The sequence below is a fragment of the Lipotes vexillifer genome, unplaced genomic scaffold, assembly GCF_000442215.2.
Source record: "Lipotes vexillifer unplaced genomic scaffold, Lipotes_vexillifer_v1.1 scaffold689, whole genome shotgun sequence".
NCBI lineage: Eukaryota > Metazoa > Chordata > Mammalia > Artiodactyla > Lipotidae > Lipotes > Lipotes vexillifer.
This window is the reverse complement of record NW_006772359.1, coordinates 867,898-879,874: the sequence shown is the minus strand read 5'-3', so window position 1 is coordinate 879,874 and position 11,977 is coordinate 867,898. Positions and strand designations below refer to the sequence as shown.

Genomic DNA, 11,977 nt, shown 5'->3' with positions numbered 1-11,977 from the left:
TTTCCCTTAAAAATTTAACCAGGGGCTCTAATAAGAGACACCTACCAACAGTTCATTTAATCTTAGCAGCATCTGCTTCTCTCGATCCTGGGTACCATCATCTTGCTGGCCGCCGCTAAAGGACGCGATCAGCCACTGTACACAGGCCTCCAGCAGAGTCTTTTTCCAAGCACGCAGCTCTTCTGCCGACCCTTCCAGGACAGCCAAGACAGAGTCAGCCACGACCCAACTGCAGCAGAAGACAAAACTCAGAGTTACAGGCATGGCCCAAATCCCTCTAGCTTTAAGTATATATAATCCAACATCACAATGGGCCATATGAGGCAGATGCCCTGAGCCCTGGTCCCTACACTAACTACCCAAGCACAGAGATCACAGGCTTCCCCTGCCCCTTACGCAAACTTCAAAGACGTACCAGAACTTTTACGACTGGGGAAACACTATTAGCACACCAGAAAAAGGATATATTGTCCAGACTTTGTCTAAATCAGGCTATCTCAGCCTCAGTACTACTGACATTTTGGGCCAGATAATTCTCTCTCTGTGGGGAGGGGAAGGGGCCTGTCCTGTGCATTACAGGATATTTAGCAGCACCCTTGGCCTCCACCCTCTAGCAGCCAGAAGCAACAAGCCCCCCATACCCATATCGTGACAGTAAAAGGTGTCAGGCGTTGCCAAATGTTCCCTGGAGCGGGCAAGCCCTGGTTGATAACCACGGCTCTAAGGGAATCAGAACCACCCACTTATGGAGATGAACTTGCTCCAGCCAGGATGGAAGTAGAGTTCTCAGAGGAACTGCGCTCTCCTCAACTGCACAACAGCAACGCAGCAATTTCCACAGCTTTATAACCACTACAGGGAAAAGGGAAGCTGAGACAGGGAGAGCCATTAAACAATCTGAGCCTTCATACCTCTTGTGACTGCCTGGAGTCTGAAGCAAGCGGGGCAATCGGTCCATGAGGACACGGAGGTCCTTGGCTCTTGCAAATGGGACCAGCTGGGCCAGGATCTCCTGATGCAGCCCAGACTCTAGGGGCCCGTCAGCACTGAGAAGCCTGGTCTGCAGCGGCCTCCACAGGGCCTTCCTCAAGACAGGAATGACAGCAGAGGATACTGGGGCAGAGACAAGCAGGAGAGAGAGGTGAGCGCCGTGGAGCACGACAACCGGCTCACAAGGGCTGGTGGCTCTGTTTCAGGAAACCTGTGACCTGCGTGATGTCACACTGGTAGCACGAGACTGACCACGGCAGGAGCTGTGACGCCACGGAAATCGGCAAATGCTACAAATCAGTCTCCCCCAAAGGCCAGTGGTTAAAACATTTACCAGCACGCCACTGGTCACCTCTCATCACTCAACCCTGACAGGGACCGTTCAGTCCCGCAGGCCCTGGGCATAGCCCCAGCTCGAGGGTCATGACGAGACGGTGAGCACCCAGGTCCTGAACTCACTGGGGAACGAGAATAGCACTGAGAACCACTGGCCGGAAGACGCCCTCCTGCAGGGGCGCTCTTACTTTTTAAAAACATCTGTTATTGATGATATGAAGCTATGCAGCACAAAGGCAAAGCAGTGAGCGAAAAATCATCCATACACACGATAAAAATGAATTAAATTGAACTGGAGGTGATCAGGAAGTGCCTTGGATCTGAAACCCAATGGGTGGAGAGAGAAGAGAGAGCGGGGCCCAGCCAACTGCCTTGGCTCAGCACGGACTCACCAACGCTCCCAACGGTGGGGAGAGGGCAACGGGGCAAAGGACCATCACCCGCGCCACTCCCTCAACCTAACAAGACCCAGCCGGGGCCGCTCCTTCCTTGGCCCCCAAAGGCCATAGCTACCGCCCACCGCCGGCCCCAGCTTCCCGTGGGTAACTCAGGGTCGATGGGAGCTCCATCCTCAGAGCTGGGTCAGACCTCGGAGGAAAAACAGAACTAAACGATACCCCCAGAAAGTGAAGTCCCAGGGCTTAAGGGTGGACACACAGTTCTCAGCCCTCCCAAAGCTCCCCAGTTCCTGTACCTCCTGCAGGGCGCATGAAGTGTTCCCGGGTCCTGCACTGGAGGTACATGCGGATGACAGGGAGGAAGTCGTCCAGGGCCTCCTGCAGGCAGAGCCCCAGGCTGGCCCGCCTGCACCACCACTCAAACCGCAGCAGGTGGGGAGAGCTGTGCTGCAGGAGCAGGGCTGCGGTGCCCAGGGCCACCGGCGTCCGCCGGGCCAGGCAGTAGTCGAGCAGAGCGACCCCGACTGCGGGGGCCAGAGCCGGCTCTCTCTGCAGAGCCTGGAGAAGTACGGCGTCCAGCTTGTCCACGGCCAGCGCGGGCAGCAAAGCCCCCAGGCCTCTCACGTACTCGGAGGCCTGGAGGAGCTCGCCGCTCTGCAGCTGCTCCTGGGGGCGGCTGGTCAGCAGCTGGACCAGGGTCTCCCCGAGAGCGTTCAGGTGTCTCTCCTTCTGGAGGGACTTAGTGGGTCGTTGGGCCACCAGGTGGGCCTCGGGCAGGCTCAGCAGGGCCAGGGTGACCTCCCGGAGCTGGGCGCCCTCCATGTACGGGTGCAGGCCCTGCAGGGCTTCGAGCTGAGGAAGGGTCTTCGGCATTGGCGTGGCTGCGCAGGCCCTCCGGTTCCGCAGCTCTTTCAGGACACTCTGGGTGACGGCCTCCGAGTACCTGGCCAGGAGCCCCAGCTGACCAAGGCTCTGGAGGACGGGGGCACTCGCCACCAGCAGCGGAAGGACCCCCGCACTGAGGTGGGCTGCCAGGAGCTTCACGAGGACGGGACTGAGGGTGTGCGGGGGGAGCGCCTGCTGCTCCAGGGCCAGGTACCAGCCCTCCAGCGTGGGATGCTTGAGGATGGCCACGAGCACCTCCTCCAACGTCTGAAACACAGTGACAGGGCACAGGCCTCACCCACGGCCCAGCCAGCAGCTGCCACTGAGGAGGACGGAGAGCAGAAAGCAGCTTTCCTAAGCCACTCCACCCTCAAGCCCAAGTCCCAGCAGCACCCCAACTCAAGCCCAAAGCTCTTACCCCATCATAACGCACCTCCTCCCCTGTACAACGACGGGGCCTGGACTGTGACTCGGTCAGTGACCCCCAGACCAGCAGGAAGCTGATGAATGCAGCCTGAATGAATTTACCGTGCAGTAAAACTGCTCTCCACAGTCACTCAGGCAGGGCCGGGCCACGTAGAAATGCCAAAATAGGATGACGATCAATTGTCTCCTGGTTTCTCCCTAGCAGCCCTGCCCTCCTAAATAAATCTGGTTGAGGGACGTGGGTACCACCCGACAACCAGGGCAGGGCTACCCTGGCTGCGGAGAGACTCTGTGGCTGGGGAAGATGGGTAGGGATTAAACGATCCAGAACTGAAGGTGAAACTGCGTCCACTTTCAGAAGGAGACGGGGGCTCGAGTGACCCCCTGAGGAACTAGCTCTGACCCCAAGACTAGTTTAAACCACTGAGCAAAGAGCAGCTGAGTGTGCTTTGCTGGATTAGATGATGACTTGATGCAGCCTCGCTGAACACGATTCCTAGTCAATGACGTCACCCAGTCCCCGGGGACAGAAAGAAATTTTTTTCCTTATTTACTCTTCAAGAAGGAAAGAGGAGCCTATCACACTTTCCAACTGAGCTTTCCCAAATAGAAAGAAAAACAGAAAAGCACACATCAGGAGTGCTTTGACCAATGACTGGCTAACAGGTGGTCTTGCACCAACAAATGCCCCCCCAAGAAAGCCCCCTTGGAGATCAAAGGAAGGGAGCCATGCGTTCGACTGTGAACTGAGGAACACGCCTGCACCCAAACCCAGTACAACAGGCCAAATGGCAAATGGTGAGAAAGATTCGGCCTGGCCCCAGTTAAAAAGCTGACTCACGAGACTGCCAGCAGGAGGGGAAGGCTCGCTCCTCCCCAGGCAGTGTGGTCGCTGTGTGTGTTCACGATGAAGGGCCCCACCCACTGCCCAGCCTTTGCTCGACACGGGCTGCAACCCTTTAAGAGGAAAATACGCAGTCCGAGTTCTCAGGACGCTCACAGCACAGTGGGAGGGAAAGTGCTCGCAGCAGGGCAAGTGTGAGCAGAGAAGTGACTGGAAAGATGACCGCCCCAAGTAAACCGTGCTTCTCTCGCGGTGGGTGGGGGATGGTGCTTAGGGCCTCCTTTGGAGTTCTCTGCATCTCCCTACTTCCCTGAAATGAACACGTACTTGCTTCTAACCAGAATGGAGGGAAAGCCAGTGGCTGTGACCTCACAGGAAAAGGCGAACCGGAAGGAGACCCAGGGAAGAAGGGCGGCGGTACCTTGTCATCGGCCAACTCCAGCAAGGCCATGGACTCCACGTCCAAAAAGAGGTCAGACTCAGCCTGGGCAGCCTGGCGCTTCTGCTGGTTCTGGGCGTCCAGCTGCTGACAGTGGATGACCAGGTGCTTGAGGAGGTCCAGGAGGAACTGCAGCAGGGGAGGCCCCATCCTCCTGCCCAGCTGTGAGGACGAGAGACACACGACCCTCAGGCCCAGGAAGGGCTGACAGTCACCAGAGCACTGACTGCCGCGTCCCCCCAGGGCCAGAAGGGACGAGTTGCCAGAAACAAGAATCAAGGAGGGAAGCAGGCTAAAATGGCAACTCCCGGTAAACTGCAAACAACCTCAAAGTCACTTTTCTTTTTTTCTTATAAAAGTTTTTAGAATTTATTTATTTATTTTTGGCTGCGTTCGGCCTTCGTTGCTGCATGTGGGCTTTCTCTAGTTGCGGCGAGCGAGGGCTACTCTTTGTTGCAGTGTGCAGGCTTCTCATTGCGCTGGCTTCTCTTGCTGCGGAGCACGGGCTCTAGGCACGCGGGCTCGGCAGTTGTGGCACATGGGTTCAGTAGCTATTGCACGCGGGCTCAGTAGTTGTGGCTCGCAGGCCCGAGAGCACAGGCTCAGTAGTTGTAGCGCACGGGCTTAGTTGCTCTGCAGCACGTGGGATCTTCCCGGACCAGGGCTCGAACCCGTGTCCCCTGCATTGGCAGGCGGATTCTTAACCACTGCACAACCAGGGAAGCCCTCAAAGTCATTTCTTAATAAGACTTGTCCTCCTAAATCTTGATGAAACACACAGATTTATTTTGACCAAGGTGAGGGGGAAAAGCCCACCTCAGAACCTAAACCAAGGGACTTCCCTGGTGGCCCAGTGGCTAAGACTCTGCGCTCCCAATGCAGGGGTCCCGGGTACAATCCCCGGTCAGGGAACTAGATCCCACATGCCGCAACTAAGAGTTCGCCTGCCGCAACTAAAAAAGATCCTGTACGCGGCAACTAAGACCCGGAGCAGCCAAATAAATAAATATTAAAACAACAACAACAACAACAACAACAACAACAACCCTAAACTAAAAATCTGTAAACCACCTCGGGGACAGAAGGCCCAACAATTCGGGAGCCGCCGAATTAAAACTTATAAAGGCAGAGGGGACGACACCTGGTCGTGCCACGGACCCGCTCAGCCGTGGGAAGGGCCCCGTCCGGCCTTAGCTGCCCCAGCGACCATGTTCAGCTGCACGCGGCTCCCAGTCTGAGACCTGCGCCTCTGCTCCAGGGAGAGTGCACAGCACCCGGAGCCGAGGCTCCCAAACTGCGGCCTGCTCGAGGCCCTGCACACTGGCCACCGCCCTCCCCGTGTGTGGACAAACGGGGCGACAGTGGGGCCCCAGGCCTCCATCCACACCATCACTCAGTGTGGACCCGACTGGCAGAAGGCCACACTCTCTGCAGGTGGTAAAGCCAGGGAGCGGGGGCAGCAGTGACCTGGCTGAAGTTCTCCACGGTGCTCTTGATGTACAGCAGCAGGTGTCTGGCAGAGCGCAGGGCCTGGTGCGTCGGGAGGTGCAGGAGGGCAGCCCGCAGCCGCCCCTGGACCCCCTCGTCCAGGAGCGGGAATGCGCCCGGGCCCTGGCCCTGACCTTGGCCCTGGCCCGTGTAGGCCATCTGCAGCAGGGCACTGAAGGAGGAGGCTGGGGGGTCCAGCGGAGTAGGGCTGCCCGACATCTGCAGCACCTGGGAGACAGCAGGGGAGGAAAGAGAAAAGACAGATCAGCACCAGGGGCAAAGGGCACAGGGTGCTAAAACAGGGACAGGGCGACACGCGCACAGAGGCACGTTTCACAAAAACCACCTACTGATATGAAAATCTATGTGACCCTGTGGCATTTTATTCAAGTAAAGTCCCAACATGCTCAGTTACACGTATTTTCCTAGCGTGTGTTCACGTGAGGGCACTGAGCCAGGGAGGTATTTACACGCTCTGGAGAACAGGAGTCACGCGGCACAGAGACAGGATTTTACTCACAGGAGTCACTATGATTAATCCCTGGAAACTGGAAAATGCCACCCTGGGAAGGAGCCAGCTGGGTGACCTGCACGCCTTCCAAAGGCCTCCCCCGGGAGGACGGGAGGATGAGAGGACGTGGCCGGACGGAAGATAAGTTCCTGAAATCATTCCGCCTCCAAGTGGGTCATTTCTTCTAACTTAATTCCCAAACTGCCTTCTTTATTCACCCCACGTGGCTTTTCTTGTTATAACTCCAAACACTGTTTCCTAAGGCCAGTACAACTAGGCTGCTTGGTGCCCTGAAACTCAGCGGGGCTTGACCCTGGACCGGCAACAGCATGACCCGGGAACTTGCTAGAAAATGTAAATTCCTGGGCCCGCCCCAGACCTGCTGAATCACACGCCTAGCGACCACGTCTGAACGAGTGTCTGGGGGATCCTGACGCGCCCTCACGGGTGAGAACCGCCGAGTGCCTGACTCCACGGAGTGGACGCCTACACTTGGAGCACTGTGCAGCACAGCACGGACTGCTAACACCCACGGAAGCTGCTGTGTGGCTCTGACCACCTGCTGACCATGGCCTGTCAGGCGGGGAAGGCAGCGATAGCTGTGATGGGCCTGGGCTCTGGAGCCCAGAGGCCTGTCTGGATCCTGAGTCCACCACTGCCTGGGGGCGGAACTGCTCTGAACCTCAGTTTTCCCACATGTACAAGGAGGATAGTTAAGTCCAGACCCCTCTCTGAGTCGTGAGGATTAAATGGCGTAAAATACGTGTGATGCACTTAGGGATGAGGCCCTAACAAACCGTGAATATGCAATCAACACAGGCTCCTGCTACCATGTTCATAAGAGGAAGAGGTCCTCCTTAGCTGCCTGCTTTTTCAAGCGCAGCCACAACTGAGTGAACACACAAAAGCGCACAACACAAAGTAAATTTCTTGCTCCACCCAGCAATCCTAAGCACGCTGCATCAGAGCCAGACCTGCAGCACCCCTTTTAAGAATGCAGTCTCCACCAGGAGAAAATCATTTTCTTTTTTCGCTTTCCCGTCTAGCAGAGCGTAGCCTGCTAGCGGCCTTCAGGTCTAACCGCTGAGCACGCCAAGTCTAGGAGCCGCTGAGGTGTGCAGACGAGGGCTGTGAGGCGAGCGTGCACAGACCACTCGGGGAGGGAGGAGGAGACCCCGCCCCCAACCCCAACCTCAAAGCCGAAAGGTGCAGCCAGCGGTGAATTCAGTTCTGCTGCATCGCGGAGCCCCTCGGGGTCTCGTCACATTAGCTGAGCGGCAGAGACACCACGTGCCTTCCTCTCCTACTCTGGGGAAACGAGAAGGTGAAGAGCCTTCACCCTGTTAAGATGTGAAAGCTACACAGCTGGGGTACAGCCCGCTGCGGCCCGCAGGGAGGAACCTCCGGGGGTTTCTAGGTTTCCGCAGGAGTGGTGGCCGCCGCAGCTCACCAAGGCCTCTCGGGCTGGCTCCGGGATCCAGAGGCTGTAGTATCTGTTGAACCTGGACAGCTGACGGCAGCAAGGTGGGAGCGGAGGCTCCAACTTGTCGTAAGACTGAAGCAGAAGACACAGAGCCAGCGGGTCTCTCTGGGTGTGGAGGAGGTCTGTCAACACCCCTGTCAGATACGCCACGATGCTTTCTCCTGCAAAGGAGGGAGACACAGCAGGGAGAGGCTTGCTGGGACCGCCCTTCTGTGACCCATCAATAACACCAACTCCCACCCATATTCAAGACCCAGAAAGAGTCATAACCATTCTGCAAGCGATCACACAACCACGCTGGAAGGCAGATGCTACCACTGCAGACCATGCCAGACTTTTATTAAACATACAGCACACAGTGAGACTTCGGGTGCTGAGGCCCAGAAGTGGAGACCCAGGCACTGAAGAGGTGAGGCCAAGGCCACCCGGGACAGGGACTTGCTTGGTGCAAACCAATCCATTTTCACTTCCTTGGCACACAAGTCTCCCTTGCAGTTAGGCTGGGACCACACGACTCGCTTAGCCACTTCCAGGCCTGGCCAGAACACCTCTGCTTGACTGTCCACTCTCCCTTCCTCTTCCACAGTGACCTTGGAAGCCATAGGTTGAGATGTCACAGCTACAGGATGGGAGCAGCCAGGATCCCTGAGCTACCTCCTGGACAACAGCCACCCAGGAGAGCACCTGACCTGTCCTGGACTATGACACGGTCGAGAGAGAGACCTTTATTCCTTAAACCACTGACGCACTGGCGCGTATGTGTTACTGCAGCAAAGCCTGAGCAATCCTGACTAATTACACCACTGCGATCTGTGAGTGCTTTCTTGGGTCTATGTTGCCTGGATACCCAGTAAGGATGAAGGACTTGTACCTTAGCATCAAGATATCAAGAATAAATACTGAAGAGAAAATACCGGTGTTATAGCAGGTGTCTGTGCCACCATGCAAACACACTATTTCAGACCCATCCATCAAACGCCCATTTCCCAACAGCCTAGCCAGCCTCTAGATTCCTACCCCTGTATACTTAGTTCTACCAGCTGTGCAGCTATCACTTTGGTGGGTCTGAACCCTTGCTGCCTTGAGTTTCAGCAATTATTTCCAAAGCCCTTGGAATCCCACCTCCTACCCCACAGAGACCCAGCTGGCCTGATGCAGCCAGAACATCCTCACTATACACAGGTACCTGCTTCACTTTCTGTTCCAAGGAGCAACTTATTCCTGGCTTCCAGGGCAGCGGGGACCACAGCACTGAATGGGAATGTGAGCAGGATCATGTCTTCATTCAGTAAGAATCCAACCTCCTCATCCAAGCCTTCGCTGCCCTCCACCAGGACATCCACCATGTCGAGAACATCTGAGGCAGAAAGACGGGAATCAAGGCCAGGCAAGAGGTGGCAAAGAAGTCTATTGCAAGAATCCCACAGGTAGGGCAAGCAAGAGAACATGTGCAAAAAGAGGAAAAAATAGAAGCTAAACTTCTCTTGGGGGAAAACACTTAGTGTAATGTTTGATTCTAAACAAATAAGGGCATTATCTATAAAATCTTAAGATCTCTGCCAGACAAAATGCAGGACTATCCAGCTCAGGTGATAACAGGTTGAAGTTCCCTCACGTGACACTGAGAAGCCCAGAAACTTTAACCTGGATAGTCACAGAAATAAGCCAAAACCTGAGAAGCCACAGAGCATAAGGGTTGACACACAGACTAGGGCCAGAGTGTCTGAAGTCAAATCCTGACTTTGCTACATCCTCGCTGTGTGAGGCTGAGCAGATTGCTTAACCTCTCTGTGCCTCAGCTGCCTTGTCAATACATAAAATGAGGATAATCCCCCCCAGCTTGGGGTTGTTTATGAGGTTACATGAGTTAGGATTTATTAAGAGCTTAAAGCATCACCTGGCACAAAGTAAACACTGCACAAATAGAAACAACGCAGCAAATAAGCCCTGCACCTATTTCCTGTTACAAATAAGGGGATTTCCAATTCCAGAGGCGGCTGATCTCTGATGCAAAGAAATGGGACGTCTGCCCTCCGTACAAGGCTTCAGTGCAATTCTGTTTTGCCTCTAATATGCCTCCGTGGCTGGCTCTTCAGAAGCCCGAGGAGCACGGGGAGCGGCACCCACCATCAATGTGGGAGATGGGAATGCTGACATCATCGGCGTCCTGCCGCGTCATGGAGGCCTGCAGGGTGCTGGCTTCCTGGACGAAGTCAGACGCTTTGTCCGTGTATGAATAGGGATTCGCCACCAATGTCAGGAGAACCTGAGCATTAAAGAGTCAAGTGGGAAATATTTAGATGGTCACATGTGAAATGAAAAATGACCCCAAATGTCGCAGGTAAAATAAAGGGAAGAGCAAAAATCTTAGCAGGCCTTCAAAAAACAATAGTTTTTCTGCAAGGTTTTTTTAAAAAAACTTTTTGTTGTAGATTTTTAAAAAATATCTCCTTTTCGCATCAGACTATTGCTTTTAATACTGCTCTTAGCGTACCACTAATCCCTCCTACAAAAACAAACGCCCAAAAGGAAGCTAACAGCACACAGTAATATAGTCCCATTTTACAGATTCTAAAACTAAATAGTTCTGACATCTCAGCAAGAATTAGGAAGTGAGTCAGGAGGAGAGGCCTCTGGGCTCTGGCACATCAAAAATGCCTTAATTATACTGAGGATCACTTAGTACGCTGTCCTGAATGTGCTTCTTTACGAGGGAAATACGTGCTCACGCGTTCCAAAAACTGAATCACGGCCTCCTTGTTCTCCTGCTCGGTGTCATCCAGGTGCTCCAGCCACAGCTCCAGCTCCTGCCAGGTGTGCTCAAACACCCCTGTGTCCCGCAGGATCTGAAAAGTCAGGGAAGAACCCGCTTTCCGTGGGTCCTCTGAGACCCACGGAGCACAGAGGGGGTAAAAGTTCCATCCAGTTTTACTCTAAAAGCTACGCCTCAGAACAACACCCACTGCTGAGGGAAACGAGGAAAAGAGGTCGCTCTGGGCTCGATCAAGGAGAACCAGTCCCTCGTCTCGCTGCTGCTTATTCCTCTCCTTCAACTCTTAAATAATAAAAAGGGAAAATATCCCGCTGCTCCTTGAAAGTCTGCTTTTCAACCTGGGACTTGACTCCTCCCAGCCACTCAACCCTCAGCCTGCAGGAAATTCTCCAAGACAGTGACCCAGTCAGGCCGAATCATTTCAATGTGGCTTCTCAAGACCCAGGCCTGGGCCAGAAGCACCACCTTAGTTCTGTTCTAAGGGAGCAGAACTTGTTACGAGGCAGGACTTGGTTAAATGACATCCCCAAATGGCCCGACGACAGAACTCGGGGTCTCAGCAGCCCCTCGGCACGAGCCCCGCACAGAGTGCTCTGAGGGAGAGCCTGACGTGCCATTCCACCCACATGCTGGGAGTGATCATGAAATCACACCTGCACAGCCTTGCAGAGGTCACGACCTAGACTTTCGCGTCCTCCAAGCAGCTCAGGCGAGGCTGAAGGGTGGCAAGACCACTGGCGCTTCAAAGGTAAAGTCTCTGTCCCCTGAATACAATGAATGTGATTGTTCTAGCAACCCACCCGGCCCCGGCCCTGACCGGGATGTCTGCTGCCCAGTGGACCAAGGAACTAGATTTCCTAGCGCTGAAGCGAGAGCTGATGTAGCCCTGGAAAATGAGTTCAAGTGGAAGAAAGAAGAGACGCCAACAAACTCCTCATTCCCTTCCGCTGACTCTAGCGACAACTGTGCTGTGGGTGATGGCTGCGGTCAATCGCCAGGGCCCTGGAGGAGGCTGAGTCTGGAGCTGACGGAAGAGGCATCGCCTATTAAATTGTTCCCCAGAGGGCCGAAACCTAATGCTTACTGAGTCTAGAATGTGCCAGGCATGGCCTACTATTTGATCACACGTAACCTCCCTTGCAATCCTACAGTTTTGTTATTCCCGTTCACCACAAAGAAACTAGGTTCAGAGAGGTTAAGCAATTTGTCCAGTGCCACCCAGGAACGGCAGAACCAGGACTCAAATCTTGGAACAGGACTTCAAAGTGCCCGCTTTTCCCATTTCACCAGGTTGCCTCTTGGGAACACAGCCAGGTTAAGACAGAATACATTAAAACTGCCATAAAACCTTCTGTTTTTAAATTGTAACAGTCTTAATACATCCTTAATTCAACAACTGTTGAC

General features: G+C 54.5%; 1 protein-coding gene and 1 non-coding gene across 2 annotated transcripts in view; one reads left to right on the top strand and one right to left on the bottom strand.

Moving 5' to 3' along the window:
- The window catches only part of URB1 (URB1 ribosome biogenesis factor), a 64,714-nt gene that overhangs the window by 23,969 nt on the left and 28,768 nt on the right, over window positions 1-11,977 (bottom strand). Inside the window, exons 16-24 of the mRNA XM_007447427.1 lie at window positions 10,530-10,646; window positions 9,928-10,066; window positions 8,987-9,157; window positions 7,768-7,961; window positions 5,786-6,034; window positions 4,301-4,480; window positions 2,021-2,876; window positions 912-1,113; window positions 46-229 (exon numbers count right to left, since the gene is read on the bottom strand). Coding sequence (XP_007447489.1) covers window positions 46-229; window positions 912-1,113; window positions 2,021-2,876; window positions 4,301-4,480; window positions 5,786-6,034; window positions 7,768-7,961; window positions 8,987-9,157; window positions 9,928-10,066; window positions 10,530-10,646 — 2,292 coding nt within the window. The remainder of the gene's footprint in view (window positions 1-45; window positions 230-911; window positions 1,114-2,020; window positions 2,877-4,300; window positions 4,481-5,785; window positions 6,035-7,767; window positions 7,962-8,986; window positions 9,158-9,927; window positions 10,067-10,529; window positions 10,647-11,977) is intronic.
- On the top strand, window positions 5,158-5,230 carry TRNAG-CCC (transfer RNA glycine (anticodon CCC)). Its single transcript has one exon. It is a non-coding gene; the product is annotated as a tRNA-Gly (tRNA).